The 25,128-nt window shown below is 47.0% G+C and overlaps 1 protein-coding gene and 1 long non-coding RNA gene across 6 annotated transcripts in view; one reads left to right on the top strand and one right to left on the bottom strand.

Annotated features, from left to right (window-relative positions):
* Positions 1-25,128, top strand: part of PIEZO1 (piezo type mechanosensitive ion channel component 1) — a 109,994-nt gene that overhangs the window by 42,360 nt on the left and 42,506 nt on the right. For 4 of the 5 annotated variants that reach the window (XM_053399972.1, XM_053399970.1, XM_053399968.1 and 1 more), the window contains exons 2-6: positions 5,816-5,911; positions 11,878-12,000; positions 16,652-16,694; positions 17,195-17,333; positions 24,136-24,307. In XM_053399972.1, the coding sequence (XP_053255947.1) occupies positions 5,816-5,911; positions 11,878-12,000; positions 16,652-16,694; positions 17,195-17,333; positions 24,136-24,307 (573 nt within the window). Of the gene's footprint in view, positions 1-5,815; positions 5,912-11,119; positions 11,189-11,877; positions 12,001-16,651; positions 16,695-17,194; positions 17,334-24,135; positions 24,308-25,128 lie in introns of those variants that run through there. The other variant, XM_053399973.1, reaches the window with a different exon arrangement.
* LOC128419380 (uncharacterized) lies at positions 4,118-10,970 on the bottom strand. The gene is made up of 3 exons (XR_008331842.1): positions 10,852-10,970; positions 7,364-7,551; positions 4,118-5,524 (listed from the first exon to the last, which is right to left on the bottom strand). It is a non-coding gene; the product is annotated as an uncharacterized LOC128419380 (long non-coding RNA).

Genomic DNA, 25,128 nt, shown 5'->3' with positions numbered 1-25,128 from the left:
GGGCAAACGAATTCCTATGCCCCATAAATAACCCAGAGATGCATTTTAAATAAAAGGACACATTCTACTCATGTAAAAACACACTCATTCCTGGACCGTCCACGTGCTATTGAGAAGGCTATTGGGCCTTAGTTTGCCTACCCCTGGCCTAAACAAAAAAACACTCCTTTTACATTTGTGAATGGGAGGAGATCCTTATAGTGGAGTGAGGAGACAGGCAGGCAAGCAATGCAGACAGGCTGCTTGCTTTGGAGCTTAGTATGAGAGGAAATGGCAATATAGCTGTACTTCTCCACCCACCATCACCACCTTACAAATTTGTCATGTACAGACTGAATGTTGGAATGCTGCTAATACCTGGCATTTAGATTGCTCTTGTGAATATCAGAAGCATTTCCCACACATTATCTGGCTGTAATCTTCAGAGCAGACCTGTTGCATACCTCAGGCCACCTGGTGGGTGAGATTCAGATTGACTGAACGCAGCCTCAACAGCCGCTGCTCCTTGTGTGCTCTTCTCTTTGAATGGGGACTTGCAGGGCTTTGGCCCAAAAGCACTTACTCGCCTGACGTACTAGCAACATGATGTGATGACAGTGCCACATCAAAAGAATAAGGAGCTGGCATTGTTCCAGCCATGTGGAGTCAGCTGCAGAGGACTTGTTGAAAAGCCAGAGGAGCAAAGAAGTGGTGACAGTCCCAGTCACTTTCCATTTGCTCTTCTTTCTCACCCCGCCCCTTTCGCCTGGTGAATGTTTCTTCATTCTGGGAGAATGTGCACAGGTATTTCAGGGTGCAGTGGGGGGGGGGGAGCCCAGTGGGTTGGAGCCTATTGCTTAAGTGAACAGACACACTACAATTTTGCAAAAAATCCCCCCTTTTCTGGCTGAAACTCTGATCCCTGCCTCCAACCTCCTCCCTCTTCCTGTTCACTTTTAGCGTTACAGTAGATTGAGATTTTTTTTGTCCAGAAACAACACACGCTGCAGTTTACCCCCTTCTGCTTGTTGTGTTTTTCTGGTGAAAAGAGGCAGTTCTGGCAGCTGGCTGGTTGGAATGGGAAAAGGGAGACGGACCCAAAAAACCCATCTTCTTCGGTGCATTTAGAGTTGTGCAATCTTATGTTGGAGGAGCTGATGGGGAAGGTGGGAGGGGGTGGTGGAGGAAAAAGGGAGGGAGGGAGGGGGAAATCTGACATGTTCTCTTTTCAAGTGATTACAGTTTGTTTTCTTAAGTGGTTGCATTAGTGGAAATTGGGCTGAGGGGAGGGAAAGTCTGGCTCTGTAAAGCTTTAGTAAAGAACCATTGCTAGGAGCCCCTGGGAAAAAAGGGGCAGCTTTTCTTAGGTCATGTCCTTGTGTGTGCCTTTTTAATTTTTAAGGGGGTGTTTGAACACCATGTGGCACCTGCTGTTCACATGCATTGCATGCTGGTGGTCTGCTTGGCAGGAGTGGTTTGATAGTAGAGCTCAGCCCAGCGGCTTTGGCCTTTGAAAGGACAAGCAAGGGCACTGTAGTCATGTCTGTTGCTCTCCCTTTCGAGAGACGTCTTACTGGAAGGCTAATTTCCTCCCCTCTCTGTTTTGAAAAGTGATCTCCTCCCCATCCTGCCACTTGCCTTTGGTTCACTTTCACCTTCATTGTGGGTTTCCAAAGTGATTTGTTCGTAGAAAGGCGAGCCGAGCCCATGAAGCAAAACAGCACAAACTGCAAAACCTCCCTCTGCGTATGTGTGTGTACATTTTTGTTAGCCTGAGGGCTGCATACACCCTTGGCCAACCCTGCAGGGTGTGTGTGCATGCTGCATGCCAGCAGTGGATGTGGTCACCCTACACTCTTGCAGGAAGAGACACATGAGACATGTGGCAGAACACACACACACACCAGCTCCTCAAACCTTATGCCCATGGACTGATTGGAAATGAAGTATAATGTTTACCCCAAAGCATTTGCATGTGGAAACAGTATTGAGATCAGGATTGCGTATAACCACCCCAATACCATCATGAGCGCAAATAATTGTAAATGAGCAATAAAAAGGACCTTTGGAGGTGGTGCAAAGTTTATGGGCCAGTTAGACAAAGTTGGCTATTTATTGAGCATTCGTTCTGATTTGTTTGCATAGAAGTTATGTGACATCAAGCCATTGTCACCCCACACTTTTCAGGGTAATTTCCGTAACATAAAAAGTCCAACTTTAATTGTGCTGCCTGAATATGCCAGTGTGTGATTGAATCTCACAGTCTGAAAGTACCCCCAGACTGGGGCAACTCCTCCTGGGAGGGGATGGAAAAAACTTATATATAGCAAGGCTGATCCCTGCAGCTGAGCCATGTCTGGGTGGCGATGTCCCCACATCTGTTTGCTGCACCCAAAATGTGAAAAACAGGCAAGGCAGCTACCTTAAAAATGAATGCGTCTTTTCAGCAGTTCCTCATAGCTACTGTCTTCAGTGGGGTGGAACCAGAGGGGTGTGGAATTGACAGTCTGCCCAGAAGTGGGCATAGTTTGGATCTTTGCCCACTTGCCTCCCAAACTGTCCTCTGGATGCACTCTTATTTCGGCTGCCTCCTTGAACATGCCTCCTTTCTTCTCTCTCGCGCTCTCACCACCCCAATTCTTGGTTTTGTTTTGTTTTGTTTTTCAACAAGGAAATGCATATTAACCAGTGCAGGGAACATTTCAGCCCCCATGAATGTTTTATCTCTGACTGCTATATTTAAATAAAGCAAACAAGAAAACCATAGCAGGGACAGTTGAAACCAGCAGCTTCAGAATTAGAATGCATTAAGGAGTGTGACCCCATCTGCACTGGTCATTTGAAGCAGTATCATCCCATTTTAAACAGCCATAGCTTCTCCCCCAAAGAATCCTGGGAACTGTAGTTTGTTGAGGGTGCTGAGATTTGTTAGGAGACCCCTGTTCCCCTCACAGAGCTACATTCTCTCCTCCTGCGGTTTCCAGCAAATGGTATTCACAAGCATACTGACTCTGACTGTGGAGGTGGAACACAACCATTGGGGTTAGCAATTCATTGTCTTACATTCCCTGAATTTGTCTAATCCTCCATTAATGCCATTCCTGTTTGTGCCCTTCACTAGCTCTTGTGGAAGCAAATTCCACAGTTTAAATATGTGTTGCATGAAGAAGTACTTTCTTTTATCTGTCCTTAATCTTCTAACACTCAGCTTCATTAGATAGCCCTGAGTTTATTTTTATTTCATTTATTAAATTTCTGTCTTGCCCTTCATCTGTAGATCTCAGGACGATTCACAACATGGTTCTAGTATTATGAGAGAGGAATAAAAACCTTTCTCTCCATTTTCTCTGCACCAGGCACAATTTTATACACTTCTACCATGTCACCTCTCAGTTGCCTTTTCTCTAAACTAAAAAGCCCCAAATGCTTTAACCTTGTTCTACCATATCCGTTTTTGAGGCGAGGTATCTGTGGTGCTTTCTCCTTCAGGCACCAAAATACCTTGACTGGCCTTTGGGTATTGTGTGCCTCAGTTGATGGAACCGGTGGGTGAGGCTGCATTTGCTGCTCCACATAGCGGAATCTCAACAAAACATCATGCCACAGTATCCCATTTACTGTCTAAAAGTGTCATAGGCTAGAAAAAGTTGCATCACATTACAAGAACTCTGGTTCATCCAGCGAAGCAAATTGGCCGTAGACTCAGGATAGACAAAATAAAGCTTTTATTTTTCACAAACACATAATTAGCTCAACTGCCACAGGAAGTGGTGCTGGCCGCTGGCTTCAATACTTTTTAAAAGGGGGTTAGACAAATTGACGGATAGACAAATCTATCATTATATGTGCTAATCGTGTAGCCACAGAAACAAGAGCAGGACTGGAAGTCTGTGGCCCTTTGGGTGTTGCTGGACTACAAGACCTGCCATCTCTGACTATTAGCCATGCTGGCTGGGGCAGATGGTAGTCAGTACCATTGGGAGGGCCACAGGTTCCCTATACCTGGACCCATTTCAGCCCTGGAGAAAGGATAGGGAACCTGGGGCCAGGGGCGGAGGAAGGGGGTGCTGTGGGGGGTGGGTCACCCCGGGTGTCATCACTGAGGGGGTGACATTTGGCGTGCCCCCCCCATGACTCCCAAGCCATTGGGGGAAGGAATGGAGCTGTGCCACCTTGCTGCCTGTCTTCCCCCCTTCCCCCTTCATTTTGAAGCTCAGGGGAGGCTTGGGAGTTGCAGGCGGGCCATGTGCTGTTGCCCCCCGCTCCCAGGCTGCTTCTTGGGGGGGGGAGAGCCTCCCCCAAGCTGTCAAAAGTACGAGATGGTGCCTGATCCAGCATGACTAGCCATGTTCTTGTGTGTGGGTCTTGTTTGATCACATCTGTGTTGTTCCACTTCTCTTGGGTGAAGCTGGCCAACTCCGGAGAGTGCTTTGACCCTAGATAGCTCTCGCCTCTGTGGGCTTGGCTTCTGCTCAGATTTCTTAACCATCTTTCCTTTCACTCGGAGCCATCCAGAGGGAAACATCTGTGGCCTCTCTGTTCTCTGCCAGCCCTGCTGGGTGGTTCAGCAACAGATGATCAATGTCTGACCCAGGAAAATGACTGCTTGTTTGGGCAGCTTGGCAGGATTCAGACCTTACCCGTGAGCTTGCCTCCTCTGAACCTGTGGAGAGGGATGGAAAGACATAAAAGAAAAGAACCTGGAAAAATCCAAGCAAGCATTTGTTATGCTTTTAGGAATCTCCCTCTTTCCTTGCTATATTCCCCCCATTTGTGCTTATTGTGGCTGAAGCCCAAACAACCAGTTTATTCATCCTGTTCTGCCTGCGTGACGTTTACGCAGTGGTTAGATGATGCCTGGTCTTTGCTGAGCATTTGTTCAGATTTGTTTATATGAAGGTTGTATATGGCAATAAGCATTCATCCTGATTTGTGTATGGGGTGTTCCTGTTAGTCATTCCTTGACCCCACAGTTTTCAGTGCATTTTCACATCATTTCCCAAACTGCAATAAGACCATTTTGCGGCCAGGGTGAGCTGTTTCAAGTGACTTTCTTGCACCAAAGACCTTAGGGATGTATTCATGACATGGCTAACATAAGTCCATTAATCTTGGTGGGTCTACTCTGAGTAAAATGTAGAGAAAACACCTTTCATTCACTTTTAATTGTGCTGATTGCCTCCTTCTCTGCAAGCCCTTTTGGGTGTTAAGATCAGTGGAAGGGGCCTTCTTGATTGTTTGGCCCCCCTCAGAAGTTGGGGGAGTGGGTAGCCTGGGCCATGGCAAGGGCGTTGTCTTTGGCAGCCCCTAAATTGTAGAATTTCCACCCCGCAGAGGTGTGTATGGCGCCTTCACTATACAGCTTTCCACAAATTATGAAAACACACCTCTTTACCATGGCCTGTGACATCTGAGATGTATATATTTTAAGGACACAGCCTATTCCTGTGGATGTGATTCATTTTTAAAAACTGTTGTTGTTGTTATATGTATTTATACTCCACCTTTTTCCTTGAAGGCGGCTTACAAATAAAAACAGGAACTGCTAAAAACAGAAAAATCAATCATTAAAATGCAATTAGACATTGATAGGATTAAAACTCTATTGAATTTATAACCATTGTAACCCACCACGAGACCTGCTGGAGATGGGTAGGTAATAAATATAATAATATTAATATTAACAACAACAAGCAGTAGCTTCCTGTAATTGCATGTCCATCTGGTAAGCAATGTAACATGTAGCATATGTTATCCACCTGCCACAAGAGATGTGTTCAGAAGCAGCCAAACCTGTGCTAATTCTGTCTCTGTCTCTCTTTCCCCTCTTCTCCAGCATGCCTGTTCCGGTTCAACAGCCTCTCCCTAGTGTACCTTCTCTACCTCCTGCTTTTGCCGTGGTTCCTGGGCCCTACAGAATATACCATGAAAGGTAAGTGTTTTTCCACAGGTTTTTTTTTCCTGTGGAAGAATGGAGGATCTTCCATTCCCAACATGGGGCTCTTCCACACTCCCCCTGTCCTTTGCGTAGAAAGTACAGGTCCAATCAGTTTTCCCCTTGTCCCATGCGTTCTAGGCACAGGTCCAAGCAGCTTTGCCTTTGCCCCACTGCTTTCTCTCAGAAAACCCACTCTTTAGTGCTAATTTGGAACAAACGACACTTTGAACCCTTGTCTCACAGACTCTAGTCTGACACTCTAATCGCTACACCACCTTGGCTGGGACCAAAGCTTGTGGTCTGCCACTGAGCTGTGGCCCTTCGTCACATCTTGAAGCTGCAAATGCCATAAATTAATTCGACCATTTTTTAAGAAAGGGCCTTCAGGCAGGAGTCTTTGCCATTCTAGCTACTTGGAGATGCCAGGGATTGAACCTGGGTCTCTGTGCATGCAGAACATGTGCTCTGCCCTTCACCACATCTTGTAGAGGCAATTTCCTTAAATGAATTAAGCAGTTTAGCAATGAGGTGCATGGATCCAAACATGGATTTCCAAACAGTCGCACCTATGACTGTGGATCCCCTGGCTTTGCGTTTCCAATCTGGCTCAGCTCAGCTTGGCCTGTTCTCAGTTGGTCTCCTCACCAGATGCTGCAGCAGATAAAAGTGTAGGAGAAGCTGCTGGACAGCCTTGGGGGGGGGAGAGAGGCACAAGATTCTCCCGCCTAGCTTCAGCCTCCTGCCGTCCCTCTGTTGCTGGTGACAGGACCTGGTAGGGTTAATCTCCCTAGTTTCAGTGTCCATCCTTCACCTCCCCTCTCCCCAAAGGGGAAGGCTTTGCTTTCCTCCCTGAGAAGCCCACCCCAAGGGGCTCTGAGCGTCTGTACCCTTCGGCTGTGTGCTCAGCTGCTCCCCAGCCAGCCCCTGGCTGTGCGCCACAGCCATCTCCGGTCTCTGATAGGCAATCTAATAAACCCTTCCTGTTTGGAAGGATAGGGCTGTTTTGCCCTGCCCTGCCTGGTGACTGCTTTTGCTGGGAGCAGGAGCAGTCTGACCACCCAGCTGACGTACGGCAGGACACACACGCTCCTTTGAACCTGGAAGACAGTCACGCTCCTTATCTGAAGCAAGTGGGGGGAATTTGGGGCAAGTTCTGCCCAAATGTCAGACTGTGAACACATGTACATTTAAAGCACCCCTCCCCGAGAATCTTGGGAACTGTAGTTTGTCCAAGGCACTGGGAAATGTAGCTCTGCAAGGGGTAAACTACGGTTCTCAGGATTCTTTGGGGGGGGGAGTCAGGTTCTTTAAATGTATGCTGTGGACTATCCCCCCACCTCCCTGGGCCCTTCCTGTTTAAAAAATGAATAATAGAAGGCAACCGCGGAGTGAAAGCAGGGAAGAGAACAGTCACCAGCAACTTCACAAAACAAATGGAAAACTAACCGGCTTGGCACCCAGGCAGACAAAGGCTCAGAGAGAGGTCACGGGGCAAGATTTAACATGGCCAACACACTGGATTATCTTGGGTGTTAATCTGGAGGTGTTTGCTCTCTGTTCATCACAGTCAACACCTAGGCCATGCTGTGGTCTCGAGGTTGGAGGAGATGGCCTTGGAGTCCTCTAATGCCGTCCTGGAAGGAAAAGGATAACTGCTTATGTCTGACAATATCAATTTGTGCTTCTTGCAGACATGTGGCAGACTTGTCCCCTGGGTCTGCTTAACTGCTTTTATTTGTTTTTATTTATTTAAAAGCATTTATAAACTGCTTAATATTTCAAAGATACCTAGGTGTCTACAGTCTAAAAAGGAAATAATTTATAATGCAAACAGTAAGACAAGAACTCAGCCTAAAACAGTGAAACAGCAGTATAAAAATAAATAAAAATGTATTGAAGTAAATATAACAGAAATTTAGAGGAGTAAAAGGACATAAATACAGTATCTAAAGTTTTGCATCAGGCAAAGCCTGGGCAGGGTTTGAAAAGAACACTTTGGTGCCAGGGGCTCCTACATAGTCTTTGTGTGTGTGTGTGTGTGTGTGTGTGTGTGCGCGCACACACACACACACACACACACACGTTGATCAAAGCTGTAGAAATCCTGCTGAATGCTTGAGATCTGGGAGTTTTTTCTGTTTGCACCAAGGTCCCACGTGTTACAGTAAGAGAGTCCACTCCCCCTTGAGCTCAAAAGAGCCCTCCAGATTTCTTTGGATTACAACTCCCATCTACCACAGCTAGCATTCAAATTGCCCTAAAACATCTATTTTGGCCCTTTCAGTTGGGATTAAAATGTTCTCTGCAACCAAGGAGCAGTGAAAGGAATCTACCAGTTTCATTTTGTATCCTTTTAAATTTTGCCTTCACCTTCCCTTCCTTCCTGAAATAAATTCAGCGTTATTTCTTAACATCAGCAGTACAGATTGTGCCTGGGAAGTTAACCAACTTTGTTCTCTCATAACTGGTGGGGCTATTTTACTAAGAGGTTTCTACTATCCTTGTAAATGATTTCTTTTGCTGGCTGCCTAGGAAGTGCTAAATTGTAGCAATCTGATAAAGCTGGCCTTTATAAAGGTTTGAATATCTTTGACACCCCCTCCAAAAAACAATCTCCATCACACACCCACACACCGCATGAAACTAGGTTTGCAAATAAGTTCACAAAAGTTACTAGTCCACATGACTACATTGCCTATCTGTGGTGTCTTAAGGAAAAAAAACAAAGGCAGCTAGGTAATGGATGTTTACAGTTCTACCCATGATACAGACAGGAGGGCAGAGAGGCTTCAGTGGCTTCAGTCACAGTGCCTGGATTCAGACGTAACACTAAACCATGGCTTGAGCACTACGAGAATGAACATGGCCTTCCTTCTTGGGCCTGCCTGCTCCCCCTCCTCCTTGCATGCCCTAGACTGTTTAATATTTAACTATGGTTCTTGAAAGCAAGTAGTTTTATAAACTGAGGTTTGAAGTTGGCTTGTTTCCAAGAACTGTGGTTAAGTTTCACAGGCTTAGGCTTGGGATGAGACACTAAACCGCAATTAATCTAAAATGGAAATGACAGCTTCCAAGCTCCTCATTGTGGCTGAGCTGGGGGTGGGCACAAGCCTGGAGAGGGGAGGCTAGACTCATAACAATAAAACTATGGTGAACTTTGCCCAGTGTGTCTGCAGATATACTGAGATGTGGCAGCACATCCGGTACTGCACATCCTGGTGTCCTGTCTTTTTTTGCCTGTTTTGTGACAATTTCAGCATCAAGCCTCCTTCCAACAGCTTTCTCCCTCTCTCTGCCACTGGTAAAGTATATTTAGGAACAAGTGGTGGTGGTGGAGTGTGTGTGAATAGTGCTAAAGAGGGCATCTTTGAGTCTCCTTCCTTTTGTGGTCTCCCCTCTCCCGAGTCCAGGCAGGTTGGTGGTTGTCTTGTCCTGCTGCTGCTCCCTGGTGTGTGAGGCCAGTGTTTAAAATTATAACCTGGTTTTTGTTCTATTCGTAGCTGTTGGGCTGTGAAATGATTAACCAAGAGACCTCAAAATGAAGCTGGACTTCTGTACCTGGAAAGGGAAAGGGGCGTATGCAGGGCGGGAAAAGTTCAAGACGCTGAATATCCTGCTGTGTATATTGCAGATTTCACAAATTATGACAGGCATGGAATATAAATCAAATAAAACAACAAAGTTTGCAAACTAGGTGCACATTTTCCACACGAAAGAGAGAAAGTCGCAAAGAGAATGGGAGAAAGTTAGTTTGCCCCACTTTAATGTTTTAGGGCAGGGTACTAAGTCTAGCCAAAACAATCTCTGTGAATTTTGGGGGCACCAAGGACCCTCCTATCTTGTTACGCACACAAGAGATTCTGTCTATCTGCTGCGCTCTGCTATGGAGTGTTGATTTCTTTGCTAGTGCCAATGTCTAAGCTTTGTTGCATCAGCCCTGCTGGTGATGAGGCTGTTCCTAGCAAATAAATTTGGTGGCAGAGAAGTTCCCCTAGCCTAGATCTTGAGTGCTGTATTTGTTTGTTGTTATGGGGCTGAAAGTACTGTACTTTGGGGGGTGGGGTGCAAAGCTGTGCTGTTGGCCAAAGAATGACACTAAGTACATTACTGTCCAGAAGCACTGGGAAGAAATTCTCATCCAAGCAGGCTTAAGGTAGCAGGGGAGATAAACTGTCTATGGCGTAGTTCTTAATCCCCAGCAATGTATGACTGGTGGGTGTGCTGGTCTCTGGACTTCATTACAGTGGTACATTGGGTTAAGAACTTAATTCGTTCTGGAGGTCCGTTCTTAACCTGAAACTGTTCTTAACCTGAAGCACCACTTTAGCTAATGGGGCCTCCTGCTGCTGCCATGCCGCCAGAGCACAATTTCTGTTCTCATCCTGAAGCAAAGTTCTTAACCCGAGGTACTATTTCTGGGTTAGCAGAGTCTGTAACCTGAAGTGTCTGTAACTTGAAGCATCTGTAACCCGAGGTACCACTCTACTGTACTTTAAGTGATGCCTCTTGCAAGTGGTCAGAAATCTTATTCTTCATTAAGGGTTTGTGCAAATCCAGTTGATGCAATGTGTTTGGATCTCCTGGGTAGCTTGCATTTTGTACCAGGTGAAGGATGGACCGACGGTTTGACTCAGTATAAGCCAATGTTATACGTGGAAGAATTAAAGTATGAGTTTCATAGCCTTAGAAGGAAGGGGAATACCATTAGGGCGTCAAGGCCAGTTCTCCACTGAGGGTGGAATCCTTCACACATCAGACCCTTTTTCTATTCTGCTCCCTCCTCTCCAATGGCCCTACGTTGTGCCTCTTGCCTCTCCGACATTGAACAGATCCATAACTTGAACCACCACTAATGGCTCTACCTGTTTAAATATTTCATGGATTTCATGCCATCTGAGCCTCCCTCCCTTGAAAGAGCTAGAAAGCAAACTTACGGTAAAAAAGAAGGAATGAAAGTGAAGATTTTTTGGAAGGGCTGCTCCCCTCCTCTCAGGCAGCTGCCAGTGGTCCCCTCTAGGGATACTCTGAATGGCTGAAGGAGAGTCTTCTCTCTCTCTTTTTTCCAGTCTGGAGAGGAAAATGTGAGCTCTCCTCTCCCCACCCCCTTGCGCCTTCCCCCGCCTCCCCACCCCATCCCCTGCCGGCAGCGTCCTTAGATTTATGACGCGTATGCGAGGAGCACAGGGGGCTTAGCAGCATCTGGTGGAAGATCTGACTCTGGCCATTCCTTGCAAGAGATCTCGTTGGAATTTTCCAGCTGTGGCCTGCAAGGTGAGCAGCCAGCAACCCAGAGGGGTCCTGGCCAGAGCTGCAAGGAGCTGCATCGTTGTACAGCAAATGCCCTCCTCCTTCTCTTGGGATGGCCGCAGTGGGGTGGACCCTGCAGGCTTAACTCCTGGCTCCGTGTAGGCCAAGTCTCCATGATTCAGGGTCCTCCAAGCCTATTATGACCCTATCCAGGGTCTCAACAAACCCTCTGCACTCCTGGGCAGTCATTGAAAACAGTAGGCAGTAGGCTTATTAAGACCCTGGAGGGCTGCCATACATGGTTGGTGGGCTGTGCTGAGCCTGGAAGGTCATGAGGTGTACAGGCCTGGCTGAGGCCAGTGGGACAGATTAAAGGAGGAGAACCTGGCCTCAGAGGAAAAACAAGAGTTTTGTGGCATCTTCAAGACTAACAGATTTATTGTGGCATAAGCTTTCAGGGAGTAAAGCAGTTGTGGGAAACTCCATCTTCCATCAACTCCAGGCCAGGGATGATGAGAGAGTTGTGGTCCAGGAACCTCAGGAGGGGCAAACGTTCCTCAGGCTTGGAGTAGAGCCTCCTTCTTCTTTTTTTGACAGATGCATAGTGTTATCCTCAATGGGCAAGCACATGACCATAGAAATCTGCCTGATAATGTACACCCATTGCTTCTGAGCACTTTTAAATAGCTCTTGCTTTCTGCTTTGTCCTGCAGGTCACACAGGGCGTCTCCTCCGTGCCCTCTTGGGAACCAGCATCCTTTTCCTCCTTGCCCATTTGGTTTTCCAGATATGCCTGTACACCATCCCCACCTTGGACCAGCTACTGGGGCACAATTGTGAGTACCTTGTTCCCTCTGCTTCTCTTGGGATGTTGCCATTGAGAAAGACATAGACTGCTTCCAGCTGACCTGTTTACTGAGCATTCATCCCGATCTGTTTGCACAAAGCTGGTGGTTAAGCTGTATGATGTTGGCTGTTTATGGAACATTCATTCTGATTTGTATGTGGGGTCGTTCTATGGTTTCACGTCAGGCAATTGTTATCCCACACTTTCTAGTGCACTTTCCTTACCACAAAAGTCCATATTTTTTTTTTGCAGGGGGATGCGAGTTTGTTGTGCAAGCCTGAATCTACTTTAATTGCACAATGTGAATTTGCCAGTATGCAAATTGAATCCTTCCTGCAAAATAGCAGAATTCTGGAAGCAGCTTTAGAGCAGAAGTAAATGTTACAAGAGAAGTGCAAGTTTGGGAACTGTGTAATGGTGATGCTGTGGGCTGGGGGGGAGGTGCATTTGCCAGGAGTGAATTAATGGGCACCAGTCACCACAGGTCTTTTTTTTTTTTTAACCCTCTCTTCCAATTGAGCTCCAAAACTGGACCGGGTGTGTGTGTGGGGGGGATATTTAAGGGAGAATATGCAGGCATGCTAAGAGTTTTTAAGCATCTTCCTAGCCCCCAGACTTGGCTGTCCCTCCCTTACAAGTACCTGCTGCATTCTTGTTGTGGCCAGGCATTTGCTGTGATAATATTAACTCCTGCTCTTAAAAGATCACGCTAGAGCAAATTTTATGCTTTTGCATCCCAAATATACATGCATTTTGCTTTGCAGTAGATTAGAAGAGCTCTGTTCCTCTGCTTTTCGTTTGCACATTCTATTTGTACCTGGCTGTTCAACAATTCCCCTTATTGTTTTTCTGCTTTCTTTGTTTGCTGTTATCTAAAACTTGTTTTGTAATTTCCCTGTGCCTGAATCTTTTCAGACATAGCGGTAATGCTGTATGCTGTTGTTTCTTTGTTAAAATCAATACATATATTTTTTTTGTAAAGAACTTTGTTCCCATCACAGCCCTCCAGCCTCTCAAGGAAAAATGCCACCCTGCTGCCTGGCTCCAAATGCTTTGACTGGTGGTGACACTTTGGTTTATGAAGCTATTTACAAGTGGTTGTAAAAGAGGAGACCCAGGAAGACTGGGCCTGACCCTGAGCATGGCTGGAATGCGAGGCCTGTGATCCCCTGGCCCTTCTGTTTTTCTTGACATCTTTCTCTGCCAACTGCATGCAGAGTCTGCTGGGGTATGCGTGCCGGGCTGGGGGGATTAGGTGGGGCTGTCTGGCAAGCAGCGTGTTCTCTCTCTCTCTCTTTCTGCACAATGGAATCGGAGGCATCAAGGAATGTTCCCTGTATGGAAATCCAGCCTGGACAGCTTCTCCTCTCCTTCTCTGGATGGAACAACTTCGCCTGTCAGAACTTAATTTGTCACTTGTGATGCTCAGGAAATGGAACTTCTCTCCCAACAGAAAGTTTTGAAATTGATGGCCTGTTGTGGTTGGGTTGTTTTTTTTTTTTTGAGAACTCCAATTTTGAGATGAAACATGATGGCTTTTCAAGGTTGATCACAGCTGTTCATTGGTCCCAGAAACATCTCAATACACTCTGTTCTGCTCTCTTCATTTCTGCTGAGATTCTTAAACAGGACAAGTTTTTTCATCTTCTCTGCCTCCTCCGTATCAGTCCTATAAAATAAGTGGCTGCACACAAGCTGAGCCCATTCCGCCAGCCCCAGAATAGTGCTGCTACTTTCCTGTTCTCTGCTTTTCACCTTCTCATAGCAGTTCCTTTGGAAGAGCTGTCTCCAAGCTTTCGTAACCCTGGGCTTAGTCTGCTGGTGCTGACCCCCTTTCCTGGCAGGCTTCCCTTCTGGATTTCCCCATCCTGATAAGATGAAAAACTTAGGTGGTTTCCCCCACAAATAGAACAAGGGGGCTGGGGAAAGGGTGTAGAAAGAGCCCAGGCTGTGTTTGCTGCCTTCCAGACTCTGAACTTGCATGCATCACAGGTTGCAGAGCTGAGCTTCCTTACAACCTTCACAGGTAGCTCAGTTGGTTAGAGTGCTGTGATGATAACACCAAGGTTGCAGGTTCATTCACCGTATGGAGCAGCTGCATATTCCTGCATTGCAGGGAGTTGAACTAGGAGATCCTCAGGGTCCCTTCCAACTCTACAGTTTTGTGATACTGTATTTTTGGAAGGGGGCCCCATTTCAATTGACGGCACTTTGCTTGTGAGCTACAGAAGCATGCTTAGCTTTGAAGTGATGTTCAAACATCTCATCCTTGAGATTTCTTTATGTTGATTCTTAAAACATTTAGCAGAAGAAGAAGAAGAAATAGAATAGAAAGACAGAGAAAACAGTTTCATTTCTGAAGGAATATAACCAAGGCACACTGGATCATGTTTGTGCGGAAGGAAATCTAGGAAAAGGGAAAACTAGATTACAAGCCACATCTCTGCATACATCTGATAAGTCACTTCTCCAAAGACCTGAAATATCCGTTGATTATACTCAAGCATTTCATTATTTATTTATTTATACCCCGTCCATCTGGCTGTGTTTCCCCAGCTACTCTGGGTGGCTTCCAACTAGCAGCCTCATATTCGGTGGTGCTTAGGGAATCTCAGAAACTGGAAAAACAGTACAGTTTGGTGAAAAAACTGCAGTTTTGAAAGGGTTGGTCTGCCATCTTGGTTCAATATGGTGTCCCATTGTATGCAAACGTAGATGGAAACCTGCTTCTTGATCTCAATAACCTTTGTGCAAATTTTAGTTATGATATTCTAATAAGTGTCCAAATGCATAGCAAGCCAACAGCTTTTCCAAAATATATAGTAGAGTCTGAGCTGCTCAGCTCATATGCAGTATATGACAACTTTGTGCAATCCATGGGTGGTGTTCCACACTAGTACTTCTCACAGCAGACCCGCAGTAGATAGGATACAACCCTCTGGTCCATGGGGTCATGAAGAGTTGGACATGACTAAACGACTAAACAACAACAACAACAAACCACCTTTCCAAAAACAAACAAATCAGGAAATGGATTATTGATTTTAGTAGTTAGTAATATTCCCTTAATTTGGAAGAGGAGGTCTATGCATCCTATTATTTCACAGATCTTGATGAACCATTCATCCTGTTTATTCCAGCAGCTATGCATGCAAATGAATGCTTTAAAAACAAATCAGGCCATCAGATATATAATACCTCAGTTTTATACTTTTATTGCCTTTCAATCTCAGCCAGCAAACCACCGTATAAAGAGATAATTTTAAATGGAAACCTTGAAATCTGTTTTTCAAATCAAAATGTCATATTCTAGCAAAACACCCTCCCACAGCTCTCCAAACCTTGTCAGGACTAATCCAGCCCTCACCAACCTGGGGTCCTCCCTCCAGGTATTTTGGACTACAGCTCACAACAACTCCAGCCAACTTAGAACCAGCAGATAATCTGAAAGCTGCATTCTGTGCCAGATACCAAAGTATGCAAATGAAACGGACAGAACTTTAAAAAGATGCAGGTGTCACTTTAGGATGATTGGGCAGGGCCCCACTGGCATCCTTATTTATAATTTTCATCAGATTCCAATGCTTGTTATCCCATTAAGTTGTTATGTACCGTACCAGCTAACATCCTTCGCAGATTTTCCCTCCCTTCTCAGTTGTGATAATTCAAGCAGTCCTGCTGGCCTGAGAGTCGTGTTCTGAAGAATTTCTGTATTATCTTGCTTTGTTTACGCAAACATGGTTTGGAGGTGGTACTCCTTGTAAGAGTGAAGCAACATCCAATGTATCTTTCAGCCCTCTGTGAACTTCACCCACCAGAGATGGTCTTTTACGTGCCATTGCTTGTTTCTGGCATCTCAAAGGAAGTTAGGAGCTTCTGATCTTTCAGCTCATTCCAACCCCTGATTCACCTCTTGAACATGGAGACAAGCCGGCAATTGATTTCAGTTCAGGAGTGGCCATCTCAGCCCGTGAAGATAGAAATAGAATCCTCAAATTATTTTAATTATTGGCTGGCACCTGCTTGCACATGGGGCTGCCCTTGAAGATGACTCAGAAACAAGCAATTGGTCCAAAGCGCAGCAGACATATTTCTGGCTGAGATTTTGTTTAGATCTCGTATAGCCCCTGTTTTGAAGCAGCTGTACTAGTTGCTTGTTCTTTTGGGGGGGACTCATGAAAGGTGCTCATGCTAGTGTTGAAATCCCTAAATGACGTAGGCCCCAAATATCTGAAACACCACCACCTTCGCTGCAGATCATCTCAGATGCTAAGATCAACGAAGGAGGTCCCTTCTTGGTAGTTTCTTCACTGTCAGCAGCTTGGGAGTGGTGGTAGCCTGGGAGAGGGTCTTCTCTGTGGCAGCCCCTATAGAGGGTGCATCTGACATCTTCATTGTACAGCTTTTGGCAGATGCTGAAGATGTACCTCTTTGCCGTGGCCTTTGACGCTTGAAGTGCATATTTTTAGGACCCACCTTATTTTGGGTCGTTGTAAGTTGTTTTAAACTCTTTTGAATGTTGTGCTTTAATTGTTGTAACCTGCCTTGTGACCTTGGGTGAAGTACAAGATGATGATGATGATGATGATGATGATGATGATGATGGCAGCTAATGGACTCTATTTTCCCTCTCCTTTCAGGCAGCACATGGGAAACTCTTGCACAGCACATTGGAGTCACCAGGTAAGGGTATAGAGGAGAAAGGTGAGGGCAAATCCTTTTAGAGCTGCATCCCTTGGGCCATCCATTGCAGCATGCCCATTGGGAAGATTTGTAGGCAGAGAGACTGAGCGTGGAACTGAACTGAAACCCTGTGTTTTTAGGCAGCTGGGAAGTCATGGGCAAGAGGGCATGGAAGCTGAATGTTCTGTTCTAGCCCAGAGGTAGCCAATGTGGCACCCTCCATATGTTGCTGGACTGCAGCTCCCATCATGCCTCACTACCGGTCATGCTGGCTGGGGCTGGTGGGAGTTGGAGTTGCACAACATCTGGAGGGCCATGGGTTCCCCGTCTCTGCTTTTGGGGCTTGGAAAGCAGGTGCTGCTGCCAGCTTTCAGGCAAGCCTTGTTTGCTTTTGCACCAGATATTGCTAGCCGGTGTCACAGACCAAAGCCTGGCCCAGCTGTGGCATATAATGCAGCCTCAGCACTTTCAGGATTTACCACTCCTCTTTTAACTTCCAGGCTGGACTTGAACGATATCCCCAACTCGGTGCGCTTGGTGGCCCCCGACCTTGGGATTCTGCTGGTCTCTGCCATCTGCCTTGGTGTTTGCAGCCGCCTGGAGCCAGCAAGTCACCCATCAGAATCCTGCCCTGAACAGGTGAGAGAGAGAGAGAAAGAAAGAGAGAGGCTTCTAACCGTTGCAGGAGGTGTCTCATCATACCTATTGCAGCACAACACGTTGCAGTAGGGCAGACACAAATGTGGAGAGTGTCCTGTTTGTGTTTCCCATCAGGGCAACTGGTTGGCCACTGTGAGAACAGGATGCTGAGCTAGGTGGGTCTTTGGCCTGATCCAGCACTCAGGCTCTTCCAGGTTTTCCTTTCAGTTTTCTAAGGGCTTATCCACACTTCCGCTTGCAATGTGCCTAGGAAGCACGGGTCTGAGCTGTTTTCCCCTTGCTCCACACATTTCCAAGGGAGAAAACTGCTGTTTAGCCATAGATCAGAACAGATGGCAGTCCGGGAAAAACCCAAATTGCCGTTTGCTTTGATTGAGCGCTAAAGAGCGGCTTTCCCTGGGGAAGCAGTGAGACGAGAGGAAGTGTGGATAAGCCCTAAGTGTGCTTTTGCTCTTCTGTCTGCTTCTCCTTTCCCTGCTTTTGGGTAGCAGGACCAACCCAAAACATTTTGCTAACGGAGCTGAAGGACGAGATGGTGCTGCCACCCTCCACACTGGCTGATGGGGAGGAGGACAGGCTGTGTGGCAAACACTGCCCCCCAGCGCCTTGCCTTCACTGGCTACCTCCCTCTCCCTAATGGTAGGACCAGCTCCCGGTGGGATACAGTGCTCATTTTCTCTCTCCACATTCAGTCTTGCTAAGTTTTACTCAGAGTAGACCCAATGAATTTAATGAACCCAACCTACTCTTGTTCATTGCTTTCAACAAGCCTTCTGTAAGTGAAACTTAATTGAACGCCACTCTTGTGTTCCAATGATTCTGTGACTAGATAGACCTCTTGGCTCTTCCTTGTGTTCTCATTAGCACCATCCTGCTCTTGCCAGGATTCTTCACGCCTCCTCTCCCCCCCCCCCCCCGCCATTAGCTCCGGAGGAGTGCAGGAGGGGGAGAGAGAGACTGACTTTCCTGGCACCTCAAACTGTGACTCACCCACCTCGAGGGCAGGTTTCCCACATCTGCCCCAGTGGATGAGCGACTTTTGCCGTTCCCAAGTTGCCATAGAGACTCCCTAACAAAACACCGGGACTCAACAGAGGCCTTTCTATGCAGGGCTGCTGTGAAATCTCCGAGGATAAGATTCAGCAGTGGGGGGGGGTGGGCAGCAAGTTGCCACCTGCCTGCTGGCACTTATTGTTGCTTGGCGCCCAATTAGTGCAGGGCCAGGCTCAGGAGTGTCCCCATGCCCTGCCCAGGGCTGAGACAGGCATGGCAAGGAAAGGGTGCACGTGTGTGTCTTTTTGTGTCAAAATCTGATGGGCAGTAGAGCTGGAAAAGAGAAATCAGTGATGTAAAGTTTCCCCAGTGATTGTTAAGTGAAAGGCTTCTCCCCACTTTTTTTTTTTTTTGTGCTGATGGAAGGGTCTCTCCAGAGAAGGGACTCACATCAGGAAAGTGGGGGAAAGATGGGGCTAAGCAAAATTGGGAAAGCAATAAAACTGCAAGCACATTTGCAAAGCTAAGTAGGGTTCGGTATGGTTTTACACTGGATGGGGGACCACACGCTGAGATGCAGGAGGTCAATGGCTCTCAGGGTCCTTTCCAACGCTACGATTCTATGATTCTAAGAGCTCTTCACGTGACTGGGAGAGTAGAAGAATGGGTGCAAAACAGGAGTGGGGTGCCTTTTTTCAACCCTAGAGCTGCACTCCTTTATGGGCAACTTTCTGGGATCAGAGGCAAACAGTGGGTGAAGCAATGGACATAAAGGAAACCTTTGTACAGTAGGCCCTCTTTGGCGTCTGTTTGGAGTAGCAACCATCATTATAGGAGTTCAGGGACATATTCCAGCCAGGCAAAATCACTCAGTGAGGAGTGTGACCTGGGGAAAGGAGGCGTGACTGGAAAGAGGCGGGGCATGGCAAGATTCTGGAGGACCAGGAAGAGGGAGTCTTGGAGGGCTCCATATGGTCCCTGGGCTTGAGTTTCACCCACCCCTGGTGTAAAGGAAGACGAGGCAGGAAGTGGAATTGGGAGACTTGAGAGAGAGAATTGGAAAGGGAGGGTGCCTCCACACAGCACTTTTTCATGGACTTAGCACTGCTCACGCTTCCAAATTTTTAATAGCACCCACATTATGTAACCCTCATCAAAATGCCATGCCATATCCCTAACCCCCATCCAGATTTTCCATTTCTGTGTTAGCTCATTTTTTGTTATACTTACTGGGTTTTTCACAGAAATGGAAAATCCAGATTAAAAGGGAAGATAATATGAGGTGGCGTTTTGATGGGGACGATGCAGTGTGGATGCTCCTTAAAGCACTTTGTGGGTGGCGCCAAGTCCCCAATAAGCTGCCACGTGGAGGTGCCTGTAATGTCGCTTGCCTCAAAATGGCAAGGGGTAATACGACCATCCATTCCTCCTCCTTCTGTCCCCACCCAGCATGAAGTTGACACATTGAATGCAAAGTAGGACTCCTGTGTTTAAAACTTTTTAATGTATTTGTTTGTGGAAGTTTACGGATCTCTCTAGTACAGAGGTTTTGGAGCAGTGTACAATATGTTTAAAGACATATTATACAAAAATCTCACTCTATCTATCTATAAAATAAAAACCAAACCTTTCCAGATCAGAAAAATTGAATACCAGGTTGCATTGCTATTCCCCAAAGGCTTGCCTTGAAATAAACTTTTTAAATATCTGCAAACTGTTGGTGAGGACAGAGGTGCATGGCGTTCTCTGGTCCATGGGGTCACGAAGAGTCGGACACGACTAAACAACAACAACAACAAACTGTTGGTGCATGTCACACATCTATATTGATTTCATCTTCCTTTTTTATTTTTATTTATGGCATTTATATTTCACTTCTCCTCCAAGGAGCTCAAGATGGTGTACATGGTTCTCTTCCTCCCCCTTTAATCCTCTCAACAACCTTGTGAGGTAGGCTAGGCTGAGAGACTGTGACTGGCCAAGGTCACCCAGTGACTTCCATGGCTGAGCAGGGAATTGAACCCTGGACTCCTAAGGTCCTGGTCCAACACACTTGCCACTACACCACATTGGCTCTCTCCAGAGTGTCGGTGCCACTAAACATTCTCTATATAGTAACTGTCAAGCAGACCTTTGGAATACCTGGCACCACCAGGAGGACCTCTGGAATGAGAGAGCGCCCTTAGCACCACCAGAGCAGGGTGTTTTTTATTAAGCCAAGACAAGCAAACAGAGTGGTGGTTTGGGAGAGGGAAAAGGGCTGGGCTATTGTTTTCAGCAAGTTCCTCTTTTTCTTGGCCAAGGAATACATGAAGGTAATTAACACACAGGAGTCTGCTCTGAGCATGTGCAGAGAGCATTCCCTCCACTATCTCGCACACACTTGGGTTTGGAGAAGGCACAGCTTTCAGCCAGTCTTGGCTTCTAACCTTTTGCACCCATCAGGAACAGTCTTGGGGTCCCAGGCTGGGCCCCTCACTGGCTTCCCCTTGCCATGGGGCTCATTGCTTCCTGGTATGGGGAGGGCATTCTCCTTCCCCCTTCCTATCGCTCCTCCTTTTCCCTCTCTGCCTCTCCCTGCTCCTAGATTTAGCAAATGCCAAGCTAAAGCTGGAAACTCTGAGGTCAGGCTGCCTTGTGCAGGGCCCTTTCCGCTGGACTCTCCAAGGGGGAGGGGGAATTCTCTGCTTTGTACATTTTCGGCGCAATTGATCTGGGCCGGACTTGGAGCCCGTGGCCGAAGTGCGTCCAGCAACGGAGGAGGTGGGGCCAAATACCTTTTCTGTGAAAGCCACATTAGGCTGGAAAATCGCTCGGGCGTCGTCAGGAACACAGGCTGGGCAGCCAAGAAAAACAGGCCTTTTTCAGAATGCGCTTTCCAAAGCGGCTAATGAAACAAACAAGGCCAGGTGGTGGGTCAGGGGGCAGGCGGCAGGCTTGGTGGGTGGGGGGGAAGCCTGGCTCCAGCAGAGAGCTCTGGATGCTCTGCATGTCTCTGGGGAGCTGCTTGGGCCGCCAAAGGCATCCACAGCACGGCTGGGAGGGACGCACAAACACCATTGCCCCGTCGTCACAAGGCTCATGAAGCTGGGAGACGGGTCAACTGCTGCCGGCCCCCGGTGGCTTTACTTGTTGGTTTACAAACAGATAGATCACACCTTTCTGTCAATGGTTCTCAAGGCAACTTGTAGCAAAAGTTTAAAAATAGCCAGTCAGTTTAAAGCAGCAACAGCATAAGAATAGCCAACTGGGGTGGGGTACACACCAAACAAGCACAGCCCCAAATGACTAAAATGCAATCCTATTCGTTTGTTTGTTTTTGTTTCCGGATTTATGGATCACTTCCAATGAAGCAATTTAACCATTAAAAAATATTATGTAACAGTGATTAAGATAATTTCATATCCAAAACAAGTCTGTGCGTAATCTGTCTGTTTGACGGTGGAACGGACTCCCTTGGAAGGTGGTGGAGGCTCATTTCCTGGAGGTTTTTAAACAGAGATTGGATGGCCACCTGTTAAGGATTCTTTAGCTGGGATTCCTGCTAGATGACCCTTAGGGTCCCTTCCAGCTCTTCAGTTCTATGATTCTTTGTAGAAGGAAGGATCACCGAATTTGGTGGGTCTTCCTTCTGGGTAGACCTGCACATGGTTGTGCTGCCACCCAGTTAAATTTAGCAGAGGGGATTTCTTAAGAAGCCACGCTCTGGCTGCTGATCAGAAGGCAAGGAGGGAAGCAGGCTTACTGACCACTCGAGGGAGCACCTTCCACATTCCTGCCGCCTCTCCATCCAGTCCCTGGTGGCTGCTGCGGGTGTTACCGTTATTACAGGGAGATCAAGTGTCATTTTGTCCCGATCTTGTTCTCAGGGGGATGTAAGCGATCCCTCTAAGCAGGTTTGTTTTCCCTGGCAAGGCTGTGCTAGGCAGAGATGGGTTGGGGTATCTAATTCCCAGGCCTCAGCTATGCTTCAGTTGCCTCTACAACCATTGCTCAGTGTGGGGCTGGTCCTGTTTCCACACTCTGCCCTAGCACCCTTCCAAGAAATTACTTTTCTGTTTTAGAGAGATCCATGGCTCTGCATGGCAGGATACATTACTGGTGTAATATTTTGACATATAATCTCATGAACATAAACAGGCCTGTATATAAGACTGTCCTGTTAAAAGCCTGAGGAGAGCCCTGCTGGATCAGACCCAACCTAGTCTAGTACCCTGCTCCCACAGTTTCTAACCAGTTGCCTTTGGGAACCCCACAATCAGCACCTGAGTGGAAGAGCACTCTCTCTCTCTTCCCACTTGTGATAGCCAGCAAGTTGCATTCCGAGACATATACCGCCTCTGACAAATCATGCAGTTACATTTTATTTCAGAGTGCATTCTCTCCCCACCTCACCCCAAAAAAGCCCACAAGTGTGTGCTCAGTTGATTTTGTGCCTCTGCCGTTGCATTGTGCAGAGACAAAAGCTGGCCTTCTGTTGATGCTGTTGCTGAATTCTAAGCAGAGTTTTGCGTGTGTGTTCTAAATACCAAGTTATCTGCAGCTCTGGCCCTACTCCATAAAGATCAAGGGTTTAATTTCTCAGTGACTCAATGAGCTTGTCCATCAGTGATGGTTCCCACGCTGCAGCTTTCTGGGTGTGGGTGTTTGTTTCCTCTTCCGGAATTCCACTACTGTACATTTTGCTGCTACTAGTAAGCAACTTAGGGGCCTTTCCAGACTGGTGGGATATTTTGCCAGTGCATTCTGCAGCATGTCACATGCCGGCACAATAATAATGCAGTTGTGGTGGATTTATACCAGACCATCCGCACATCATTCCACTTTATTAGTTTTGTGATGCTTCCCCCATGTTACCACATTGTTGCTATGTGGAGGGACGCTCCGGAGCTATAGCGTAACAAAAGCAGGACAAACAATAAACAAACCCCAGAACATCTGCAGTATGAAAAGTTATAGGATTTCAGCAGTAAGTTACGGGGTATTCCTGCCCTGAAACTGTTGAAGCTGCAAAAAAAGCATTGAAAGAGGGATTGCATATAACCAGGCTGATATCCACAAATCACAATGCATGCACAATCCCCCCAGTGCAATCTTCAGAGCAATGCAGCTCTAAAGAAACTGCTTTGGGCTCTTCTGTGTACTGCAGAGGCTTGAGGGCCACATTAACCCTTTGCCAGTCCACATGCCAGCATTGGGTTTGGTCAGAGCCAGTGTGGTGTAGTGGTTAAGAGCTGTAGATTCGTAATCTGGGGAACCGGGTTCGCATCTCCGCTCCTCCCCATGCAGCTGCTGGGTGACCTTGGGCTAGTCATACTTCTCTGAAGTCTCTCAGCCTCACTTACCTCACAGAGTGTTTGTTGTGGGGGAGGAAGGGAAAGGATAATGTTAGCCGCTTTGAGACTCCTTCGGGTAGTGATAAAGCGATATATCAAGTCCAAACCCTTTTCTTCTTCTTCTCCTGTGTATACACACAGGTTGCATGCTCATGCACAGTCCCCTCCTGCTCAATTGATCCGTGCAAATCAGTTGCTGTCCCATCCCTGCTCATCCACCTAAAGACCAGACAGGAAGCAATTTGCCTCCCCACCTGGACACTGGGCTGGGGGGACAGATTTAAACCTCTCTCTCTCCCCAACCCCATGTCTGCTTAAAAATTACATTTTTGTTGGCACCACTGACTGGAGGAGCAGTAAGCTTTGTGTAGGGGACTGTGTCAGGCTAGTGGCTGGTGAGCCACCCTTGGTGTTGTGGCATCTGGTTTGTAATCACATTTTTCCCCCTTCAGGAAGAAGCAGCTGTGGATGGAGATGAGTCAAAGCCTCGAGGAGCAGCCCATGCACCGGCTGAGGCCTCCCCAAGGCACCAAGCGCGGCTGGCTGCCCGGCTCCGGGTAACTGCACACTGGCTCTTGATGGCCGTCGGGAAAATCCTGGCTATTGTGCTGCTAGCGCTGGCAGGTAGGTGTCCAGTGGGGAGCAGAACGGGACTCACCCACATTTAGGGATTTGGGGTGGGGGGAGAGAAATTGGATCCCATTTTGTGTTTAAAAGCTAATCTACCTGATTTGCACTTTCTGAAACAATGTACAAGCCAAAACACAGCTGTCCTTCGACATTTGCACTTCTATGAATTTTGCAGTGGAGTTCTCCAGCAAAGTACAGTTGAACCTCAGATTCCGAACGCCTCCATTTTGGAACGTTTCAGCTCCCAAATGCCAAAAACCCGGAAGTAAATGGTTTTCGGAAGCCGAATGTCCAACACGGCTTCTGCTTGAGTTCAGGAAGCTCCTGCAGCCCATCAGAAGCCGCACCGCGGTTGTCAAACATTTCGGAAGCCAAACGGGCTTCTGGAACAGACTGTGTTCAACAACCGAGGTTTGACTGTAACGCATATGAAAAATCATTTAGGTAAAGCCTAAAAAAGCATTCAAAGGTTCCTATATTTGGGGAAATACTAAGGGAAATAAGCTTTGCAAAAATATTAATTTGAGGTGAAATTTCATGAAGTGGGTATATTAGAAGAAACTTGCACTGAACCGCTGATATACGTTTTCCACAGGACTTTTTGCATTTTGCAGTTAGGAAAGACTTCAAAGGGGATTAAGAAGCTTTTTCTCCCCTGTACAAACTTTGTACCCCCCCCCCAAAAAAGGTACATGTAGAAATGGAAGGAGACATAGGTGGAGTGTAAACATGCCTCTGTTTTTGTGGGAAATAGCTTTGTGCTGGGTCAGGCCCTGCTCAGTACTGGAATGCAGAGCTCACCCCCTCAGTTCCAA

The sequence above is a fragment of the Podarcis raffonei genome, chromosome 8, assembly GCF_027172205.1.
Source record: "Podarcis raffonei isolate rPodRaf1 chromosome 8, rPodRaf1.pri, whole genome shotgun sequence".
NCBI lineage: Eukaryota > Metazoa > Chordata > Lepidosauria > Squamata > Lacertidae > Podarcis > Podarcis raffonei.
This window is presented reverse-complemented; position numbering and strand designations above follow the sequence as displayed.